Source organism: Zalophus californianus, chromosome 17, assembly GCF_009762305.2.
Source record: "Zalophus californianus isolate mZalCal1 chromosome 17, mZalCal1.pri.v2, whole genome shotgun sequence".
Lineage (NCBI taxonomy): Eukaryota > Metazoa > Chordata > Mammalia > Carnivora > Otariidae > Zalophus > Zalophus californianus.
Window position 1 is genome coordinate 13,324,713 of NC_045611.1, and position 24,213 is coordinate 13,348,925.

Here is a 24,213-nt window from a genome sequence, read left to right on the forward strand (position 1 = left end):
TCAAATATTGTGAAAAATCAAAACAAAAGGTTTTAAAGTGAGGTTCTGCAGTGGTTCTCTGGTGACACACTGTGAAGCACAAGAAGGAAGAGCCAGTTTGGGTTCCCGGCTTTTGAGGTGCAGGGAGGTGGCTGGGCCCCACAAGCTGCCTCTCCACTTCTCAGCACACGTGTTTTGATGGTGAGTGGGGATGAGAACATGCAAGAATGATTCAGACAAATACTAAAACCACCACCACCACAACCAGTGGTTTATAAATTCATATGGACAGGGATGGGTCTCATTTACCTTTGCAATCTCCACAGCACCTAGCGCAATGTTTGGATAGAGTATTCACAAAAGGTTCATTTAAATGAAAGATGGATATATAGTAATAGAATATATAGAAAAATATTCTTTGATATGTCAGTAAAGACAGCAGTTAAGGCAAGGGCTTTGCACTCAGTGCACACCTGGAATCTGGGTCCATTGTGTGGGCTCAGTTTCAAGGGGAGAATATTAATACTTCCCAGGACTGCTGTGTGACATGAGCTAAGATACGTAATGGGGTTAGAATTGTGGCTGGCACAGATAAGCACACAATTATAGTTACTTTTATGGTCAAAATTACAGAACTTCCTCTCATGCTCTTAAGATTTGGCCCTACACAATTGTCTACAGGAAATAATTGCTACAGGAGACATATTTCGCTCTGAAAGGCTGCTAAAAGAGGTTTTTCTCATAGTAAAGATACGGATTTGTTCACTGCATTGGTGGTCTGATCCTAAGGTTTCAAAGATGGGGATGTTATCGTTCATGTGAAAGGTCAAAGCTGCAGAAGGAGAAAAGGTGAAGGTGCCTACGAAGCCGGAGCTCTGTGCTCCATGGTGACAGGGCAGTGGGGCTGGGAATAGGCACAGAGGCCTCATCGTGAGTTGCTTTCCTGTGTCTGAGGGGCCTAGCAGCTGACCATGTCCCTGGGGCACTGGTAAGGTCCCTCAGATGGCCTTCGGAGAAGCTGGTGCCAAATTTCATAATCAGATGCCCATTTCTTTGGCTGGGACTCACCAAGGAAACACAAGGGGTCTGATCGGTCATTGTGGTGGGTGTCTTCGCTCTTTGTGATCTGGGATCCAGCCTCCCTTTCTCGGCTTCGGTGCCTTATGTTCCCCTCTGGCAATTAGCCTCTCTCTCACTTGCAGCCTAGCTCTGGGGCAGCACTGGGTTCTTCAGGCCTTAGCTGAGGAATGGACACAAGAACCAACCACAGCCAGTGAGTTGCAGCAAAACATTTGTTGGCACTTATTTCAGAGAAAGAGCCTCTACCTCTTTTCCCTAGACTTGAACCTGGCATATGAGAGCTGGAGCTGCTGGAGCTTCTGAGTCATCTCGCAACTGTGTGTGCAGGGCCTGCCCGAGAATGGAGCTGACACAGCAGAGGGCAGAGCGAAGAGATGGTGGGGGAGATAGGAGGTACAGGTGACATTGCCTGACCTTGGCTCAAGCTGTGCCTGAAGCCTATACCTAGACACTTTCCGTTACATGAGCCAATGCTTTTTTTTCTTTTTTAAGTTAGAGTCCCGTTTGCTATAAATGAGAACCCAAAAGTTCCTTATGGCGTTATAAAGTCATCAGTATTGAAAATCCATTTTTAGAAGCCAATTTGGACTGGCAGAGAGTAGAGGGAGCACGAACACTTGGTGCTGGCAAGGTTGGGGTGTCTGGTAGGTTGAATAATGGGCATCCTCCACATGTCCCTGTTGGAACCCCCATAACCTGTGAATGTTTCCTTACATGGCAAAAGAGGGACTGTGCAGATGTGATTAAGTTAAAGTCTTGTGATGGGGGAGATGGATCTGGGTGAGGCCAATGATATAATCACAGGTGTCCTTACAAGAGGGTGGCAGAGCGTGATGCTACTGCAGAGAAAACAGGGGAAAGTGGCGATCTCAGCAGAGGCAGAATGATGGGAAGACACTACGCTGTGGGCTTTGAGGATGGAGGAAGGGGCCAGGAACCAAGGAATGCCAGGAATGTGGCTCTAGAAGCTAGAAAAGGCAAGAAGGGGATTCTCCTAGGTTTTCCCTAGAGCCTCTGGAGGGAGTAGAGGGAGGATGGTCACGTCCATACTTGGCTGAGGGAAGTGGATTCAGACTCTTGACCTCCAGAATGGGAAGAGAATAACTTTACTTTGTTCTAAACCACTCAGTGTATGATGATTTGAGGAGTAATAAGAAACTAATACGGCGGTGGGGGCAGGAGGAGGGTAGCCCCCCTTCCCACTGGCTTCATTCCTTGGGCTGTGAAATCATCCTGACTCAGACACAGGTTGAAGAGAGTTAAGGAAGAAAGGGGCCTGGAGGGGCTTCGAGCTTGACTCGGCGTTGTGCCCAAGGCCAGCTGTGGCCACTGCTTCTGTCCCCACTCCGGCCCCTTCGGCTCCCTCATCAGAGCTGCGTTTCCTCCTGTGCCAGGGCTCCCTGCTTGCTTTTATCGCTTATCTAAACTTCTCTGGGAGGTGGACAAGAAAAAAATGTGAGTGCAGGAGCTTCAGGCTTTCTGAGGCATGCAGGGCCGGTGGGGAACAGAGAGGGGTATTTATGGCAGGGACCGAAGCTTAGGCAGCGAGAGGCACCTGCAGCCCTCAGGCTTCAGACTGATTTCAGGAGAAAATGTCTCAAAGCTGCCCCTGGGATGCTGCTTCTCAAACATGGTCTGGTATTAACATTTAATTAATGAACATTAATTAACATTTTTTTGGTTTCCTCAATAAAGGAGTGTCTGTCAGGGCTGGCATTTACCCAGCACGTATTACATGAGAGGCACAGCTCCAAGAACTCTGCAGGTAGGGGAGTCCAAGGTCACAGGGGGCAGGCAGCTGAGCAGGAAGATCCTCAGAGTCCAGGCTCTTGGCCAGCACACTGAGCAGCTTGGGACAGCTGGATGCGAGGATACCCTGGGTCTGTCCCCATGCAATCAATAAAGCTGTTTTTGTTTCAAAAGAAAACTAAAGAACCTGGCTGTGGGGAGGCGTGGTGGGAAGGACAGGGAGGTGCACTGGGCCGCCCGGCTCCAGCCTTGGTGAATGCAGCCTGGCACAGGAAAAGGATTTTCTACCCTTTGTCTGAAAGAAAGGGGTCTGGGTCCGTCATCTTGGTGTCTAAGGACCCAGTAGCTCCAAAACTTTAGGGTCCCGGGGAGTGCTTCACTTAGCGGCACTTGGTGTGAAGGAATGAAGGAGAGGAAGGGACCCTTTGAGCACCAAAAGACAGCCAACAGTTTCAGATTTTCTTTTTTATCTCAGTGACACATGCGCTTCTAGACACATCTCATTCAGGCCTCATGACAGCTCCTTCAGGTGTCTGCATTATCCATACTTTATGGGGATGTAAACCAGAGCACAGGGTCATATGGCCAGGAGGACAGAGCCCGGATTCTAACTGGCTATGTCCGACTCCACAGCCCAGGACCTCAACGACCACCAATATATCATGACTTAGAAAAGTTCCACTTTGGGGGCAACAGAAATTGAGGAATGATGCAGAGACAGATGGAAGCATCCAGAAACGAGGCTTCCCCTACCTTCCCTCCAGTCCTTCCCCCCTCCTCTTCCAAACACAATGTCAGACAACTGATGCTCATCACAGAAAAATCAATGTGAGAACAACACGTGTTCCTCTGCTTCAGGGCTGGGTGCCCTCAGGCCCCTGTGCTTGATTTATCTATAATCTGATTTGGAAACAAAAAGGCCACACTGGAGAAAGGGGAACCCTCTTACACTGTTGGTGGGAATGCAAACTGGTGCAGCCACTCTGGAAAACAGAATGGAAGTTCCTAAAAAAGTTGAAAACAGAGCCACCCAATGACCCAGCAATCACACTACTAGGCATTTACCACAAAGATACAAATATAATCATTCAAAGGGACACCTGCACCCCAATGTTTATAGCAGCAAGATCCACAATAGCCAAACTGTGGAAAGAGCTGAGATGTCCATTGACAGATGAATGGATAAAGAAGAGGTGGTATATATACACAATGGAATACTACTCAGCCATCAAAAATGAAATCTTGCCATTTGCAATGACGAGGATGGAACTAGAGGGTATTATGCTAAGTGAAGTAAGTCAACCAGAGAAAGACAATGAACATATGATTCCACTGATATGTGGAATTTAAGAAACAAAACAGAGGACCATAGGGGAAGGGAGGGAAAAATAAAACAAGACGAAACCAGAGAGGGAGACAAACCATAAGAGACCCTTAACTCTAGGAAACCAACTGAGGGTTGCTGGAGGGGAGGAGAGTGGAGGGATGGGGTGGCTGGGTGATGCATTAAGGAGGGCATGTGATATAATGAGCACGGGGTATAAGACTGGTGAATCACTGAACTCCACCTCTGAAACTAATAATACGCTATATGTTAATTAATTGAATTTAAATAAAAAAATAATAAATTTTTTTAAAAAGGCCACGCTGTCCTTGGAGACCACTTGGCCACGTGCTCTAAGTTCTAGCATCACGCGGCCCTGAGCTGGGGCAAAGATGCCAGCCGAGCTAACATCTTTCTCACCTCCTAGGGGTTAAAGGCTGCTTCACGTGTGGGCTGCCTGTGTGTCTCTTCCACACAGATGCCGTGAAGCATCATTTTCTCGACCAGCTGAGCAGTCACGCCAAAGAGACAGACCCAAGAAGGGACACGTTCCTACAGCGCTGGCTCTTGCCAGCAGACATACCTGCACCTTATCTTTCACCCCGGCTTCCTCATGACATGTGTATGTATGCACGGCCTGGCCTGTCAGCTCCCAAAGTCAGTCCCGAACCCAGTCATGTACATGAACTCACGTGGATAAGCAGGTGTCTAAGACAACGACCGGCTTTCCTCTTAGGGAGTGCTTTCTTAGCATGCTTGTCCATTTTGCTTCTGTCTTTGTTCTTTTATGTGATATGAGGGCCAATTCGGAAAAAAAATAAAAAGCTTAAACAAGAGAGATGCTTTAAATGGCCCAGAAATGCCTACAAAATCACATCCATGCACACATGCGTGTGTACACATGTGTGCACACACAGCAGATGTATGTGTGCTATGACAGGGAGAGATGGTGAGAGTAGCTGGACATCCTCATATCCAGCCAGCCCTAATAAAAGAAAAAGAACAGCCTCTTTCTTTTACTAACGGTAAGACTTAGGAAAATTCTAATTGGAAAAGAAAGGTTAGTGTTGGTATACCTGATAAAAGTGACCTTTAGCCAAGGAGTGGTTTATGTTTTTCTGACTATCTGCAGAGAAAGCCTGTCTGAAAGGCAAGTGGCATTTTTTTTCTAATCAAGGTGACATTTATACCTTGAACCTTTCCATTTGATAGGTGCCAAGAAGCCAACAGAAAAGAATCTTTAATCAGTGATGAAATGATTCTCCCTCACCACAAATACCCAGGGCGGGGGGAGGAGTTACAAATTAAAAAATGCCTTTTGAGGACCTACTCTGTGCTGGGCTCTGGGATCCAGAGGTGACAGGACGGATGAGCTCCCTGGCCTCAAGGGGATGAAGAGCCAGCCGGGACGTTGGACACTGAGCCATAATTACAAGTGTGATGTATCCCGAAGGAGATGGGCTACCAGGGCCCACAACAGGGGAGGCCAGGTAGGGAAGGGTCTCCAGACAGCTTCCCGGGGAAGCACACTGGGGCTGAGACTTGACAAGGGAGCAGGGGCTGGTGAGGTGGGGCGTGGGAAGAGCTTCCAGCAGAGAGTGCAGGCTTACACAGGAACGACACTGGACGGGAAAGGGGCCGGCATGGTGGGGGCCGTGAAGTGAGAAGAAACTGGGGAGAAACACAGGGACAGCCCATGCTGAGCTTTACTGAGCACAGTAGGTATTTTGTACTTCATCCTGAGAAGCATGGGTCCTCACTGAAGGCTGAAAACCAGGGCAGTGACCTGTTCATCACTTGGTTACCTGGATGGATGATGGAGCCCGGCTGGGGGCATTAAAATGGTCCAGACAAGAGAGGATGGTGACTTGAATTAGGGTAATTACCATGGAAATGGGAATGAGGAGGTTTTAGAAGGCAGAATAGGTAGCACTTGGTGATGGGTTTGCTGAGTGAGGTCAGGGATGGGAAGGAATCTAGATGCCTCTCAGGACAACACTGTGATTCTTGGGGACAGGTGGCTCTGGAGGAGAGGCAGGGAGGGGGCCTGGGAAGAGCCCGAGTTTGGCACGGGCCATGTTGGACATGATTCACCTGGGAAACATCCAAGAGGAGATGTCAAGAAGGAGAAGGCCTTGGGACTCAGCAGAGGGTCTAGGTGGAGACAGTCAGAAGCCTCAGTGACAGGCATTAGCTGCCATTACAAGAAGAGCAGGGGCCTAGGAGGAAGCCCTGCATCCCACAAACAGTGCACCTGTTCCTGGCCCAGGGCTGAGAAGGCGTGGAAGGTTGAGGGGATGAGCAGGAAAGCAGGAGAGTGCAGTGTTATTCAAAGCAAGAAAGGCAGGTGTTTTGGAAGGAGGGGTTGGGTAGCCATGTTGAATGAGGCTGAGTTATCTTTCTGAAGAAAAAAGAAAGCAGACTTTGTTGCCTCTGGTTTACAAATCTCCCCACTGCTTCCAAGAGTCTTTTAAACTCCTTATCTCAGGCACCAGGCCTCTCACATATGACTGCCAAGCTACACCCTAGACTTCTCCCTGGCTTCTCCCCGGCCAGTGAAGTCTGTGCTCTAGCCACGCTGACGGGCCCTCTGTGGACACTGGTAGATGCATCCTCGCCCTTCCAGGCTTCATTCTCCCATATGTCAGCTTTTGTCGGGAGATCTGCCCGACTCCCACCCCATTCAGTCCACGGGGTTCTGAGGTCACCACGGCAGCCCTTGGTGTGGGGCAGGTGGCCCAGACAACGCTGATCAGTACTTTGCCCTCCACTGAGCCACTGACTTGGGGAGGGGACAGGCAATGTGACTGAATTGGTCTGATCAGAGTGAATTTCCAGAGAGTTCTGGGACAAGGCCTAATGTTCCTTTCTGGGAACTCAGATCTGCAAGGATGCGGCCCCAGGAGTGCCGGCAGCCATGTGGGGACCATGGAAGAAAAGCTGACCTGAAAACCTGGCTAACACACAAGAGAGAGCAGAGCTGAAAGATGGGGCCCCTGGCTCTGGTGACACTGTTTGAGCCTCACTTTAAGCTGGGCCGGAAGCCAGAGTGAATCTGGACTTTCGAGTTGTAGGAGCCAGTGAATGTCTTTTCCTTTTCGTTTTTGTTTGGGGTCAGGTTTCCTGTCACTTGTGACAGAATGCAATCCATGAATCCTAACTAACATAAACATGCTATTCCTGTTAGGTAGAGTGTTTCCTTGTTGCTCCACCGGAGACACTGAACTGTGCTTCTCAGGGCAGTCTTCTTGGATTCTTCTGAGCTGTCATCCCTGCTCTGTCCTTCCTCAGAGCCTGGTGTTATCACATGTTCCCTCTGCTTCCCCCAAAGCCTCAGGCCAGGGATAAAGTCTTATTCACTTTTATATCCCTGACGCCTCACACATTGTCTGATGCATAAGAGTCACTTATCCAATGTTTTCTGAATGACTCTCTGAGTGAATGAGTGAATGAGTGAACAAATGAATTATAAGCAGAGGTTTGATATTGAGATATAGGAAGATCCTTAAGATGGGGAAAATGGTTAAAAAGATGCTTAAACCATGAAAAATTAAGTGCATCATTTCCAGTATTGGCCAAGTATATTTTCAAAATGCCATTATTTTAATTATGGAAATGGCCTCTCAAAAATGAAAAATAAAGCATGTCCCTGGCTCCTGGATAGAATAAACTCATGTAGCTATGTTACATCAAAATAACTTCACAGAATCTGGTATTCAAAGTTCATTAGGTCAGGTTGGCTGATTTCATCCCAAACCGAAACAGTCCTTGGCATCTAATGAGCAGGCTCTGTCATTCGGGCCCCGGCCCTGCTTCAGGGCTACGCTGGGTCATCATTAGATGTCTTTGAAAGACATCGAGAGCAAGCCGTGGTTACCATGGTAACAAGCAAGGGAAGGGAAAAGCTGGCTGTCATCTACAAGATGAGGCTTGCATACAGGAAGTACCGTCGAGCCAAGGAAACAACATGAGACTTTCCTATTCAGAGTGACTACTGGACATTCAGGGGCTGAACACAGAGCTGGCCAAACATCCAAGAGGGAGATATACAGAAGCCCGTTTGTTCTGGTCACCAGTGAGGCTTTGGACTCCCCAAGAAAATGTTCCTAAGGCCCGAAACAGGCTGTTTATTGTTTTTTTTAAGGAGTGTTTTCCAAATTAAGTTTGGATTTAGCTTTTAATTGAACAGAGAGACACTTCTAAATCCAAATATCGTGAAAACGGCTTTCCTCTTTCAGCACTCACCACCTCCCACTACTTTGTGCAGATATATACGTCTGCATGGACATGTGTGTGTATATATATGGGGTAGACTCGAACCCACTGAAATATGCAGAGCCTGGAGCTCAGTGCAGCACATACTCAACGTATTGTAATCCTCGATTCGTGCTTGGGTTTGAAATGCTTAAGAAAACGCTATAAAGACTTCATTTTTTAGTGACGAATTTCTAATGATCCAACCACTCAATTCAAAATTAAAGCAGGCTTATGGGTACTGAGCTGCTAATCTGGGGGTAATAGGGGCTCTCAACTCAAAGATGTTTCATCTGGTTTTCCCATTTGAAAATCTCGGATGAACCATGATTTGAGGCCCTTTGTTCTTTCTGTCAGTAATCAGTTGTTGGAACTGAAATGTGAAAGACCAGCACACAGAATTCAGGAAACCTAGTGCAAAGCCGAAAGGAGAGGAAAATGACCAGTAGAGAAGAGCTCTGAAGAACTGCCGGGCAGGTGGTACCTTATCTGATTTTCCTCGTTGTCCACCAGGAAGAACCAGCGGAACTTCACCACCAAGGGGCTGCAGTTGGTCATTGTTATGTATCGGATCACCTCGGTATCATTCAGGATACAGCCAAAATCCAGCTCCATGGTCTCAAAGCTGAGGTTGGGGTAGTTCACTTCTCCACGCAGGTTCAGGCTATCTACTTGAGGGTGCTCCATGTACTTGATCGCTAGAATTTCTTCTGCCACCCAGTTGTTCAAATCATTTCTGTAGGAAGGGTCAAATTTGACCAGCAAGTTTTTTTCTCCATCAATCTCCAGTTTAATAGGCTACAAACAAGATAATGGGGGAATTACTAACCTTTGTACTATGCATTTCTAACCTGCTCCCTCAAACAGGACAACCGAAGTGATTTATATGTATTTATGTACCTACACACATGCAGATGCACACACATATATATACACACAGATTAGTATGAAATATATATATATCCACACTTCTCTGGTCCGTAATTATATATTCACACTATGCATAATTAAATAGCTAGTATATCTAAATCTATATAGATTTTACACTGTATTGATAACTATAGATATTTTATATACATTTTATTAGTTGAAAATGAAAGCAAGGAAAATCTGGACAGGAATCATTTGAAGGAAGGGATTTTGGTAATAGTTGTGAAGTTATAAGGATTGAGGAGTTGTAAAAGGGAAAGTCTGCAATGAATAACTATTTAAAATACTCTTAACTGGGCACCTGGGTGGCTCAGTTGGTTGAGCGACTGCCTTCGGCTCAGGTCATGATCCTGGAGTCCCGGGATAGAGTCCCACATCAGGTTCCCTGCTGAGCAGGGAGTCTGCTTCTCCCTCTGACCCTCCCCCCTCTCATGCTCTCTCTCTCTCTCTTTCATTCTCTCTCTCAAATAAATAAATAAAATTAAAAAAAAGAATTAAAAATTATAAAATAGAATAAAATAAAATACTCTTAACTGAAAATAAATTAGATTGTAAAATGCTCTTCCTAGACAAGTGGGAAAAATCCGTTGCTTAAGAAATTTTTAAAAGGCTTTTAAAGCCCTGGGGGAGGGGCTCTGGAGCGGGTGACCCAGAAAGGGATGGATTAAGCAATTTAATTTCTTTACTCATGTCTGCAATTCTAACTCTTAAGTGCAGTGTTATCTACTTTCTGCTATTTTCTATTCAACTTAAAATGACACTCGGAAGCTTGACAGAGTTTGTTCAGTAGATTGTGTTTATCCTTTTCTCTCTTTGATTCAAATTCCCATGTGTTCCTTGATGCCGAGGCCACTAGAACACTTTACCATACAAAGCCTGGCTACCAGTTGGCTTTTTCAGGAATTGCTCAATTCCCACAGTTAATCTGCAGAAAAGGCACCTCCTGGTTTTGCAGACAGTGCCCCAAGGCAGTTGGAGGCGGGAATGAGTGTTTTACGGAGCTCCTGCCTCTCCACGGAGTTTTCGGGTTCAGGTATTTCACTGTGCGTGCCCCTCAGTGTGACTTGATTAGATGGCTTCGGTGTCTAAAGCCAATCACCTGACTCAAGAAATGAGAGGGAGGGCAGGGACTCTTCAGCCAGCTAATCCCATTTGAGAGCACGGCCGGCCACTTGTGCAGGTGGCTGGGGCACAATTTAGAGTGCATTCTTGCGGACGGCACCATGTCCAGCACTTGCGATTGCAATGCCTACTGTTCCAGTATCTTTGAAGATCGACTTAAGCGCTTTCCGCCCCTTTGTTGTTTTGTAGAAATGATACACATCTGCAGAAGTCTGCATTATATGTAAAAGCACAAAGAGGAGAAAGGAGAAACTCATCTACAATATCACCATATATTATTTCTCAGAGTTAATATTTTTTAAACATTAGTCCAGACAGAATGGGTGGATAAATACAATTTTTACAAAAGTGAAATTAGACTAATCTATTTTTTAAAATGTTTGTTTTTCCTCAAAAAAAAAACCCACCTGAAAAAAATATTCTTACACAAGAGATATTAATCCTAAAATCAAAGACTCAGGAGCCAGACTGCTTGGTCCAAATCTGGCTTCTGACAGTTACCAGGTCTGTGGGTTTGAGCAAAGCCGCTTAGCCTTCCTAGACCTCAGTTTCTTCATCTGTGAAATGGGGGTAATAACAGTCCCTACCTCTTTTTAAGAGGATGAAATGAGTTAATATTTATGTGATGTGTTCAGAGCAGTGCCTGGCTCATGGTGTATGTATGGTATATAAATGCCAATTACTATTATTATCCCTGTATGATCAAGAAAAAAGATGGTTAAGTCTTAAGTAGTTCCAATTTAGACAATAGCTTACTGATGCCCACCTGTAAAAAGGGAGGAAATATCAACACACTTATGCTCCCTGCATCTCCCAGTTTTTATTGGCTGTAGTGTTACTTTTTTTTTTTTTTGAAGATTTTATTTATTTATTTGACAGAGACAGACACAGTGAGAGAGGGAACACAAGCAGGGGGAGTGGGAGAGGGAGAAGCAGGCCCCCACTGAGCAGGGAGCCTGATGCGGGACTCGATCCCTGGACCCTGGGATCATGACCTGAGCCGAAGGCAGACGCTTAACGACTGAGCCACCCAGGCGCCCCTATAGTGTTACTTTTTATAAGTAAAGCTTTCAAACATTTTGTTCCCAAGTCATAACCACCCAAGTCGTGTAGTCTCGGTTCTACAGCTGAATGGGCTCAGTGCTTCCTACCAGTCTTTCCCTGATAGGGTTTTTCATCGCTGAGTGCCTTATTCGGTTCTTCTCCTGAATGGCTGTATTTCATTGGCAAATGGGTTTTTCACCAAGTTGTCTGAATGCTGTGTTCATTGATTCCTCACATTCTGAGAGTGCCTGTTGTCTTTACACTCAAAGGACAGTACCTGGGTTGCTCTTTCTCTCAAAACTCTGAAGTCATCGCTCCATTGTCATCTGGCATTAAGTATTATCATGGAGAAGTCTGTGGTTAGTCTAAACTCCTCCCTTGATGGGTCCCTTCTTTTCTGCTTAGAGGCCATAGAACTCTTTGGTTATCAGTAAGACCAGGAACTTCACTAAGATATGTCTCCCTGTTGACTATTCCATAACGTTCTGTCCCAGGACAAGGTATGGCCTTACTTTAAAAAATCTAAACCTCTTACCCCTCCCCTGAGGTAACCAAGGTTACAAGTGTCTTGCTTATGCTTGTGAAGATACTGTATGAATATAAAATCACGTTCATATATGTATTTGTAAATTTTTTATATATATTATAGCATACTGTGCATTCTTGTTCTGGAATTTGCTTTTTTCACTGGGAGATCACCCATCAGTGCATATGGAGTTGCCTTGTAGCTGCATTTTATTCCATCATAAAATTCTGTCAACAATGATTTAACCAATCTCCTATTGATGGAAAATGACTCCCAATCTTTTGCTCTTGTAATCAATGTTGCAATGAAAATTCTTGTCTATATGCTATCTTGTAGAGCTTAAGGGTAAATTCCTAGCAGTAGAATAAGTAAGTCAAAGGGCATGGGCATTTAAAATTTTGATGGCTGTAGCCGTATTGCCTTCTGATGTATACCTTCCACAATACTGTGGGAATGCCTGTTTCCACATGCCCTCTCAACACAGAGCACTATCTAATTTTTGCCCTTTGCCAATCTGATAGGAAAAAAATGTGTTTCATAGTAATTTTAATTTGCATTTCTTCTAATGTGATTAAAGTTGAGCACATTTTCATATGTTTAAGAACTGCTTTATTTTTCTTTCTGTGAACCCTGTTCATTTCCTTTGCCTATTTTTCTATTGGGCTATTGGTATTTTTCCTGTTGATCTGTAGGGGCTCTTTATTTTTTTAAACTCTATGTATGCTTTTATTAAAGTTACACATGCAAATCATATGAAAGGTCAGACCATGCTACAAGAGTTACTACAAGAAGCAGTAGTTCCTGACCCAACCTGGCATCCTAACAATCTAGAGGCTGCCATGTCTCAATTTGTAACATAGGGCTGGTCCACAGAACAGCTTCCTTGGGCAGAGAGGGGATGATCAGTTGATGGACATACCCTAGACACCAGGAATTATCCTAAAGGGCTGAAACTCACACTAGAAACATTAAATTTCCCCTGACATTTTGATCAATTTCTCTGCGGGAAGAGCATTTATCTTTAGGTCTTGGGATAAAAGCCTGCTGCCCTTATGTTTTGTGTGGGGTCAGGTGGGACAGTTGTCTAGTGCACATGGAATTCCTCTACTTCCAGTCCTCTCCTCACACTTGTTGCCTTTGAGACTGGGCTACTTAGGCTGAATGATTCTCACATCTTTGCAGTTTCACTGGAGAATTTTCTAGAATGCAGGCTTTTGTGTCTTTTTGTCAACCCATTCCATCCTCATTCTATCTTCTAGAATTTGTTTAAATCTCTCATTATTTGGTTATACGCATCCTCTTCCCCCTTTATTTTATTGTTCTGGGCTTCTTTCCTTCAGAACATTTCTACCTTTTTCTTAAGGTTTCAGGAGGAACAAGAGAGTGGGTCTGATCTACCACCCAGACTGAGAAAGCTGTTCATGTCTGAATTTTCATTTTGTCATCTATTTGTTCTCCTCTGCTCTGTGAGTTTAGTCTTTGTCTCCACTTAGAACACTTGTATCTCATCTTTAAGTTTTTTTTTTTTAAAGACAGGCCATATCATCTATCATTTATTTGAGACTGTAGAGAACAAAGTTTATACTTTCAGTCTTCTTCCTTGTGTAGGTTCCCTGGCAGTAGGTTTTTCTTCTGGCGTTTTTCTTATGCCTCTTCTGCCTTTTATTTCTCTATTCAAAGATCTTCGCTGTTTTTTCCCAGCTTAGGCTTGAAAGAAACCCACTAAAGAGTTGTGGGGGAGGGGAGTGTGGTAGTGCAGTTTACAGCCACCAGTTGGGAACTGTCTGCAACCCTCTCACTAAGCAGCTCTGTCCCCTCTCTGCCCCCAAGATCCATCTCCCTGAGTTAGGCTCACAGCAAATCTTCAGTCACAGGCTCCCTCTTCTGAGATCTCACTATCACTGCCTGCCCTCCCTTCCTCCTTTATACCACTTCTTCATGAGCTGTCTCCATAGACTGGGAGGCTAACCACAATGGTGTGTGGATTTGGTTTCTCGTTCACTCCTTTCCTACAGCTCTGCAGTACCACCTGCCCCATGGCCCGGCCATTTCCACTGGCATCCTCATGCGCAGCAAAGGATCGCAGGGGTGATCTTGTAGTGATGTTTAGAGAATACTGCATCCTGCATCAGGCTGGTGGCTCCGTAAGCTCACAGCCTCCTCCCTCAGTGCAGTTCAGATTTCTTAGGATCTGGAGATGGGCTCTCTGGTCTAGGGACTGGGTTTTAGCTATTTCCCTCTTGCCTAGAATATGGAGCTTTGGTTGGATTTGAGAAAGTAGAATTAAAAGATCTCTATTATCGTTAGTGGGAAGTCACTGTTTTCTAAAGATTCCAATGGGCAGGAATGAAGGGTCATCATGATGAGCCAAAGTTCTTACACCATTAAATAACAGTTGCTTGACATTGGAGTTTATGACATTTAAAAGTTTCTGTATTCTTTCCTCTTCGTTTCTTGAATTCTTTCTATTTGTCTGGACCGAAATTAGGTAGTATACTGACATTATTCTCTTCCTTTGTCACACACACAACTCTCCTAGGAGCTTGTTAGGACAGCCTTCTGTCAACTTACCTCCGGAGTTAATGGCAGGGGAGATTTATCAGTCTCGCAGATAAAAAAGGGTCCGCTTGTTGAGAGTAACACATTCACGGGCAGGGTGGAAATGTTCTTCATGACCAAGGGCTGGTAATCAGGTTCCAGGATAGTGTTAGGTTTCTGCAAGAGGAAAAAGAAGAATGCAAGTTATGATAAACATAGTAAGCTTTTACCAACCAATGTCTCATATTCATTGTTAACAGTAGAATTAGCTTTCCCCTGCCCCTCCTTGCTCTCTGTCTCTCTGTTTTCCCCCTACCCTTGAACAGATTTAGATAAATCATTTGGAATTTATAGTAGTGGACTACTGAAAAGTGATCCTGCATAAGCCAGAAAACAGAGATTAGATTTCTTACTCTCTTGCTGCCAGGGTAAAAATACCTATAAAAGCCATGCCTCTATAGTATTATTACTATAGAAGTTTCCAGTATCATAAAACAAAATCTAATAAATTAGTGATATCTTGTAGAAGAACCCGTGCCTCATTATATTGAACAAAACATTTTCCTTATACAACATTTTTTCTATGCTTAAAATATCCAGTTTGTAAAAATTTATACATTTGCTATACATTATTATATTGACAAATGCTCATAACTATTTCTTGCACATTTTTCCTGTAACACTGGGATAGTTAATTTAGAAGCGTCTTTTCACTTTCTTAGACATATCAAATTTAATTTTTAACTGGAGAAAGCATCAGAAATGGATCTTTAGCTGAACATTTTTCTCATTCTGATGTCGGAGTCACCATTATTTCCTGTGTGCTTTGGAAAGGGGGTCCTTTAATATCAGCAGGAGGCAACCACAGGCCTCAATCTCCAATTTCCAAAGACAGCCTCCCTCCCATCGTTCCCATAACTCTAGCCTGTTTTCACCAGGCCTCATTGTTTTGCTTTGCTTTTTCTCCTTGTTCCAGTTTCAGTTAAATCCTTCTGATTCTATATTTTGGTCAGACTCTGTCTCTACTTCTTTGTTCAACCCAGTCTTCCTTCTGCTGTGGTTCCTGGCTCCCCTGGCTCTGGCTCTGAGGAGCTTGGGGAACCAGCGCCCGTGGTGTCTCTGTCAGTTTGGGCTGCTATAACAAATGTCATAGACTGGGTAGTTTAAACAGCAGACATTTATGTCTCATAGTTCTGGAGGCTGGAAAGTCCAAGATCAAGGTGCCAGCAGATCCGGTGTCTGGCTTTAGATGGCTGGCTTCTCACCGTGTCCTCACATGGCTGAGAGGGAGATCATCTTTCTTATCTCTAATTTCAGGGCACTCATCCCATTCCTGAGGGCTCTGTCTTCATGACTTAATCACCTCCCAAAGGCCCCACCTCCAACATCATCACATTGGAGATTAGGAGTTCAGTATGTGAATCTGGGGTTGGGGAGGGACACAAACATTCAGTCCTTAACAGCCCTGCCTTAGTTGTACTCCATGGGTCCCCTGTGCACTCCCAGAGTTCTTTCAGGGGTTCAGTGTGGCACTTGCCATGAGATGCCAGGCATTGTTTCCCTCCAACATGGTAATACAGGTACTGAATTCACCTTGTATTTGCAGATGATATACTACAGTCGGGGGGAGGGATGAAGCAGCACTTTTGGGCCATACAAAGGCTGTCCACCCAGTGACCTTCCTTCGGGCCTCTGTGTCACCGCAAGAAGCTTTGACGCAAAGAAGCCATACTTGGTTGGTTTTGGCAAGAGGCCATTTAGAGGTTAGCGATGAGAAGGAGACGATGCACACAGAGCCATTCTATTTTAAAATGACCCCTTCTCTCTGGGTTGTCTCCCCAAATATCAGGAGACAGGATTTGCTGCTGGACTTCATGAAGCAAACTGGCTGCTACTTTCAGTTGACCTTTTCAATTCCACGGAGATGTGGCTTCATCTGTGTGGCTTATGAATGGTATCATAATTATAAAGTAGATCAAACCGGAGGAAATGGTTATAGAAAAATTCTTCTCATAGGCGGGGCTGGTGTCATTGCAGTCTAATGTCCTAAATCAGATCCGCTACCTCGAGCCCCAAATGAGACAGGACAGATAACTGGGTGTTATGTAATTAAATCAGAACACCAACACCAACAGGCCTCTTGTGCATGCTGGGTAATAAAGTCGCATTTCTTCATTGTCCCTAATATGGCTTACATGTGAGTGGGAAATAATGAAAAAAAAAAAAAACAGTAGTTGGACAGAGTTCACAATTATGATATTTGGGGGGAAGAAGAGAAGGGAAAAAACAAACCAACACAGAGTTGTAATAATTTGTTTTTTAATTCAATAAGTCACTGCCATATTCAAAATATTTATTCTTTTATTCTAGTGATAAACTCAGAGATTTAAACAAGAACTAAAAAAACCCCCAAGGCTTAAGGATATAAAAAGAAGAAAGGAACACTATGCACACATTTTTATGAGTGTTTATGGGCTTAAGAAAAGAGATCTAATAAGAAACCAGGCTGCATGTTTAATATACACTGTAATGTCTTGCATAAAATATTCAATAAATATTCACTGAATTTTCTCTGAATAACCAAATTTAGAGGAATACGATACCACTGAATTTGGTGCACTCTTGCCAATAAATATCTTTCCTGATTACTTTAAAAGGAAAATTTTAAGATACAGCAATGAAAACGTAATAACTGTAGCAGGAACTTGTGTTGTATTAATTTTTATATGTCTCATGGAGCTTGTCACAGTTAGTTGACCATCCTGTAGCTGAAACCCGTATTCTACTTCAATGTCTACTTTCCCCACTAGCCCATTAAGCCAGGGTTTTGCTGTGTCTTTGTTGCCATACAATGTTAAGTGCTCAAAAACTATCTGTTGGCTTGAAGTGAACTTGTGCATCTCACCTCCCCTACTTGATTATAAGCTCCCTTATTCATCTCCTAGCAGAGCACTTTATCTGTGGTGGATGCTCAACAGATATTTAATATGAACAAAATATAATGGAATCCGCTACCAGAAACAATGGTCTTGAACATTCTCTTGCAAACCTCCAGGTAACAAAAGGATTCCTCGTTGACTGCCCCATAATCAGTTAGGCACTGCCAAACTTAATCCATCTGTGTGACACCACATCAGGACTTAGCTTTGGTTATGTATGTTCCACACTATGGAACAACAGCTTACTTCATACTTAGTTTCCCAGTTCGCTGTGAGGTACATCTGGGAGGGACTATTCTCACTGTTACAGCCCTAGCTCTCAACACAGTGCCTGGTACATGGTAGATCTTGATAAATACTCCACTCAGCAGCCAGTATGACTATTCCAGTGAATAAATCTGACCATGTCACTCCCCTGCCTCCCTAAAGCCCTCCAATGGCCACCCAGCACAAAACCCAAAGTCAAGAACATGCCTCCCAGTCATGCCAAACTCATCTGGCCTCTGCCCATTTTCTCTAGACGGACCTCGTATCATTCCGGACACATTCTCTAAGGTGATCTTTCAGTTCTGTGTATTCACCAAGCTCTTTCCTAACTCAGGCCCTTCACATGTGCTGTTCCCTCCGCCTATGATTCTCTGCCCCTCCCTCATCACCAGACCAACTTCTATTTCTCCTTCAAGTCTCAGCTCGAGGTCCTTGCTGAAGGAAGCCGTCTATGACCACATGTAGAAATACGGCCATGTCTCCAAGACATGTTCTCGTAGCGCCTTTTATCTCTTCTTCATAGCACTGTTTAAAATGGAATCTTAAACAACTAAATTTTAATAAGTTGTTTACAGTCTGTAACCTTGACCAGTCTCTCAGCTTTGACTATGTCAGGCTGGTTCACCAGATTTCCAGCACCAATACGGTCCTCAGCTCGGGAGACATTCTCCACGTATCTGTTTTGGATCTTACACAATTCTAGGATGGAAGTCTGCCTTGGAGTAGGTCACATCCTGCTGTGATGTGTCCCCCACCTCCTCACCATCCTGACCCCCTGCCCCGAGCGGCTGCCATTCCTAGCTTTCCCCATCCTCTGCCTCCTCCATTCATTGCTTGTCCCTAATGGCCATCTAAAGTCATGGGCATTTATAGCCACATAAATTAAAGAGTGTGAATCAAACAGTTTAAGTTGATTATTCTCAGGCAGTATTAGGTAATCTGCATAACAGCTTAACTTGCATCTCCATTTCCTCACAAGTGTGCTGGGAATGACAACAGAAGCTACAGCATAGATTGTTGTGAGGAAACAACTGGGAAACTGTATGTGAGGAGAACAGCTTGACGCCAGTGCCTATTAATCAGTTAAGTGGGGGCTATTCTTTTTTTTCTTTTTTAAAATTTTTATTTAAACTCTAGTTAGTTAACATACAGTGAAATATTGATTTCTGGAGAAGAATTCAGTGGTTCATCACTTATGTACCACACCCAGTGCTCATCATAGGTGCCCTCCTTAATGCCCATCATTCATCTAGCCGATTGCCCACCCATCTCCCTCCATCAACCCTTAGTTTGTTCTCCGTCATTAAAAGTCTCTTATGGTTTGTTTCCCTCTCTCCTTCTTTTCCCCCTCTCCTTCTTTTCCCCCTCCCATATATTCATCTGTTTTGTTTCTTAAATTCCACATGAATGAAATCGTATGGTATTTGTCTTTCTCTGATTGACTTATTTCGCTTAGCATAATATACTCTAGCTCCATCCATGTCGTTGCAAATGGCAAGATTTCATTCTCTTTGATGGCTGAGTAATATTCCATTATATATATATATCACATCTTCCTTATCCATTCATTAGCCGGTGGACATTTGGGCTCTTCTCCATAGTTTGGCTATTGTTGATGCCGCTGCTATAAACATCGAGATGCATGTACCCCTTCAAATCTGTATTTTTTATCCTTTGGGTAAATACCTAGTAGTGCAATTGCTGGATCACAGGGTAGTTCTATTTTCAACTGTTTGAGGAACCTCCATACTGTTTTCCAGAGTGGTTGCACCAGCTTGCATTCCCACCAGCAGTGTAGGAGGGTTCCCCTTTCTCCGCATCCCCGGCAACATCTGTCATTTCCTGACTTGTTAATTTTAGCCATTCTGACTGGTGTGAGGTGGTATCTCTTCGTGGTTTTGATTTGTATTTCCCTGATGCTGAGTGATGTTGAGCATCTTTTCATGTGTCTGTTAGCTATCTGGATGTCTTTTCTGGAAAAGTGTCTATTCACCTGTTCTGCCCATTTCTTTTTTTTTTTTTATAAAGATTTTATTTATTTATTTGACAGAGAGAGACACAGCAAGAGAGGGAACACAAGCAGGGGGAGTGGGAGAGGGAGAAGCAGGCTTCCCGCTGAGCGGGGAGCCTGATGGGGGGCTCGACCCCAGGACCCTGGGATCATGACCTGAGCCAAAGGCAGGCGCTTAAAGGCTGAGCCACCCAGGCACCCCTGTTCTGCCCATTTCTTAACTGGGTTATTTGTTGTTTATTTTTTGTTTGTTTTTTGTTTTTTTTTAAAGATTTTATTTATTTATTTGAGAGAGAGAATGAGAGATAGAAAGCACGAGAGGGAAGAGGGTCAGAGGGAGAAGCAGACTCCCTGCTGAGCAGGAAGCCTGATATGGGACTCGATCCCGGGACTCCAGGATCATGACCTGAGCCGAAGGCAGTCGCTTAACCAACTGAGCCACCCAGGCACCCCTATTTGTTGTTTTTTTTTGGGGGGGGTGTTGAGTTTGATAATTGGATACTAACCCTTTATCAGATATGTCATTTGTAAATATCTTCTCCCATTCTGTAGGCTGCCTTTTAGTTTTGTGATTGTTTCCTTTGCTGTGCAGAAGCTTTGTATCTTGATGAAGTCCTAATAGTTCATTTTTGCTTTTGTTTTCCTTGCCTCTCGTGATGTGTCTAGTAAGAAATCGCTACAGCCGAGGTCAAAGAGGTTACTAGTGGCAGCTATTCTTACTGATTATTATAATTATCAATAACTCTACTCCAACCCTTTCTATACTGTGATGTTTATTTAATCTAGTTAGAGTAAAAGGATCAACTAAAATGCATTTGCAGTGCGCTGGAATACCCCTTCACTTACTTTGGTCTTCTAAACCAGGAATGATGGAAGTAGAATTTCTATAGCAATTTACATTTCAGAGGAATGTAGGTTTAGATTCAGAAGTTTTAGTTGAATGTGTATTGGCCTCTGAAGCTTAAGAAACATTGGCTGGGTGTGGCTGTTAACAGGCTTCCCATTAATTTAGCTTCCAAGATGGAAATGTGAACATGCTGACCCCTACTGCACCCGCCCCTGGCAGCACGCCACACTGACCTTCTCCAGTCGGTATATGAGCTGTTTGGTGGACAGCTGGATGAGTGGTGCTATGAACTCACAGAGGATATTCACAGTCATCACCAAGCTCTTCCCCTTTTGCGCCCCGATCATGGCATGGCACACCAGCTTTTCTTTGACTCTCTGTAGAGAAGACACACCAGCACTTTTGGAACATCCATAGCTCAGAAAACTTATTTCTCAACAATCAGCAAGCTAATTCTCAACTACCTGCCTGGAGACACCAGGGAAAAAGCACATTTTTCTGAGCAGTGCATTCCAGGGATTGCCCTCTGTCACACTATTATTAAAGTCTGACTGGTCGAGTATGTCCTGGATGGATCCTGTGTTGGTTTCTGACTGCTCCTGAGGACACAATCGATTTACATTCAGTTCAACATGTATTATGTATCAGGACTGTTAGGGACTGGACATACAAAACAGTGAGACAAGGCAGGTAAAATCCTTCCTGGGCTTATAGTTCAATGGTAGATACATGATTTCTTACAAGCTAGTCAGGACTATGGCTAGAAAAATTTTGTCTTTCATTCTTGATTATTTAAAAAAAACATGCTATAGAAACCAATATTTCTTTGGACCCAAAAGGCCCAGATTTTTATAAAGAACAAAGGGCCCCGAGTGAAGTGATATCACAAATAGCTTATATTGAAGAGTACTCAGGTTTTGGATGTTCATGAATTCAAGTCTCTTCTCAATTATATACTACAACAGGGAAGAACATTCCGGGAAGCTTTTAGTAAATCTTAAACTGAATTTAGAATCCCAGCTGCTCAGATTTAATGTCTTTAAAAATATGATTGGCTCTTGATAACAACATTGTAAATGTGCTCCTGCAATGGGCGGCCAGTGTCTTGAGATGAGGGGCTGCATTCTATTCATCTCTGCAGCCTCAGTGCCTAGCACAGTGCTTGTCATGGGGTACATACTGAGTAAAAGTTGGCTGAATCCTTGAATAACAGAAAGAAAGAGCACATTAATTACCGGGATGGGAAATAACCTTTTTCTTTTTGTTTTTGCACTGAATCCTTTTTGTTTTTGCCTGAAAATGCTCTGCAAAGAAACAATGTAAAGGAAATAAAATCCGTGACCCTAGAGGAGCTAAGGCAAGGGATGGGCTTTCCCATCTTGTCTTCAGGGAGAAAAATTTCTATCATTTCCTATTTTGTGAGAAAGAAGTTCAGTATCACCTCCTACTTCAGTGACACCAGCAGGAGCTCAAGCATGATCATTTCTCATCCAGAGAGTCTGCATTTGTGAGGTAGAAGAGGCTCAGGAGTAATTTAGGAAGTTTCCTTTATTTTTTTGACAGTTTCCAATTTCCATGAGGGAATAGGAATAAAGAGACAATGATTTGGAACTGCTTAAATGTTTAAAGCAGAATAGTGATGATATAAATATGAGCAAGACATCAGAGTTGCTGAAAATAACTCAGCTTTTTAATTGACACATAAAAAGATGATGGTTATAAAGAGGAAGCTGTTGTGTCAGGTTGAGAGGGAAGGGACCAAGGATGTCCTAATCCCTGGATAGGAGAGGCAGCTGAGAGTGTCTCTAAAAACATCCTTTTTGAATAAATATGAAATTAATATTGCTAAGTGTTAAGAAGAGGCTTAGCTTTGGCTGAATGCTGGCTGTCCCTCTGTCAGAGACTTGCTGGCTGGTCCCTGCTGACCCTGGGGATGAGAACCTACTTGAAATGGTATTGTGAGGTTGGGTTCATGGTAGCTGCAGAAACAAAGAGAAAACTGAGCAGAGCTGAACCCTGAAGGCAATGGGTGCTGCCATGGTAACTCTGTGCTGTGTGAAAAACCACATCCTTTCTTCAGATAAATGTCAAGGGACTCTCCTAAGAAACAGAGCACAGATTTATTTAGGAGAAAAATGGCTTCTAAACGTGCTGTCCTCTTACCCTGGGAGTAGCAGAATAGCCTTGGAGTATCACATCGATCGTTTGGTCTGGGAACAGCTCCATTCTGACGGGATGGAGCTGAAACACGGGGCCTGGAGGAGCCCTGGGCTCCTGGGAGCACTGGGGTTGGGGCTGGCTCTTAGCAAGACCCTTCTTAGCCAGGCCCTTCTTGCTCAGCTTGTCCTGTGGACAGAAATCTTCGTTCATCCAGAACAACTGTTGGACCCGACGTCCTTTGTTGGTCAACTTGAAGCGGTAATAACAGGTGTCCAGGCTGGAAAAGAGGAGGCAGGGATGGAAGGACTCAGCTTTGAGGTGTTCTGTTCAGCTCTACACCCTTGGGATTTACTCCTCGGAGAGTATTTAAAAAGTGAGTAATGAAATATATTTTTAAAAATTTAGGAAGGCCACATCACGAGGCTACAAGGAGCCACCCCGGTAATGGGACAAGGTAGGGTCTCCTCACAGAGGCCACAGACTGGAGTCCGGCACCTGGGTTTGGTCCCTGAGTTGCCATTACCAGGGAAGGGGCACAGAACACAGACACAGTGTGTGCAAAAACCACTCTAATTTATGAGAAATGATGCTGAGGAGTTGAAAGGAAAGCAAAATACCTACTGGAGGAGAGCTACATTTCAACTTGTGTTGAGTAAATTTCCACTGACTGAGCAAAATATCTTGTGACAAGCTCAACTTGAAGGGTACTTCGAAGAGAAAGCACACATACCCACCAAGGCCAACCAAAGCTCAAAGGGACTGTACGATGGACCAGAACATCAGCTGTGGTCATTTTTCTCAGACTAGTGCTTTAAAAATTCTGCTATTTCACTCATTAATTCATTTGTTTGTTCATTCATCTACACCATGAATATTTATCAAGAACCTCTTGATTGTCTGGCTCTTTGCGAGACACTGGGATTTCTAAGAACTTGGAGGTGGCTCAAACATGATTTGGTTTGGTATTTTTAAAAAAAAACTGATTTAGGGGCGCCTGGGTGGCTCAGTCGGTGAAGCGTCTGCCTTCGGCTCAGGTCATGATCCTGGGGTCCTGGGATTGAGCCCCGCATCGGGCTCCCTGCTTCTCCCCCTCCTCCCTCCTCCCTACTCGTGCTCTCTGTTGCTATCTCTGTCTCTCTCTCAAATAAATATATAAAATCTTAAAAAAAATAGAAATAAAATAAAATAACTGATTTATAAGCTTACTTAAATTTCCCCCCCCCCAGGGAGAAAACTCATCTCAGGACTGAGGTCTGTTTTTTATTTTTAAAATTTTATCAGGCTTTGAGATTTCATCCCCTCTGTTCCTCATTAGAAATAGCATCATATCTAATAAGTAAGTTGAAGCATCCGATAAATAATGAGTATTTGCCAACTGTCAGGTGTAACCATTTCTATCTAAATATGCATCCACAGAGCAAGCTTACTGGAGTAGCTTGACTT

The 24,213-nt window shown here is 44.0% G+C and overlaps 1 protein-coding gene across 2 annotated transcripts in view; it reads right to left on the reverse strand.

Moving 5' to 3' along the window:
* Positions 1-24,213, reverse strand: part of HYDIN (HYDIN axonemal central pair apparatus protein) — a 342,401-nt gene that overhangs the window by 140,188 nt on the left and 178,000 nt on the right. For both annotated transcript variants that reach the window (XM_027618048.1, XM_027618049.1), the window contains exons 20-23: positions 22,774-23,047; positions 20,844-20,987; positions 14,580-14,723; positions 8,871-9,184 (exon numbers count right to left, since the gene is read on the reverse strand). In XM_027618048.1, coding sequence (XP_027473849.1) covers positions 8,871-9,184; positions 14,580-14,723; positions 20,844-20,987; positions 22,774-23,047 — 876 coding nt within the window. The remainder of the gene's footprint in view (positions 1-8,870; positions 9,185-14,579; positions 14,724-20,843; positions 20,988-22,773; positions 23,048-24,213) is intronic.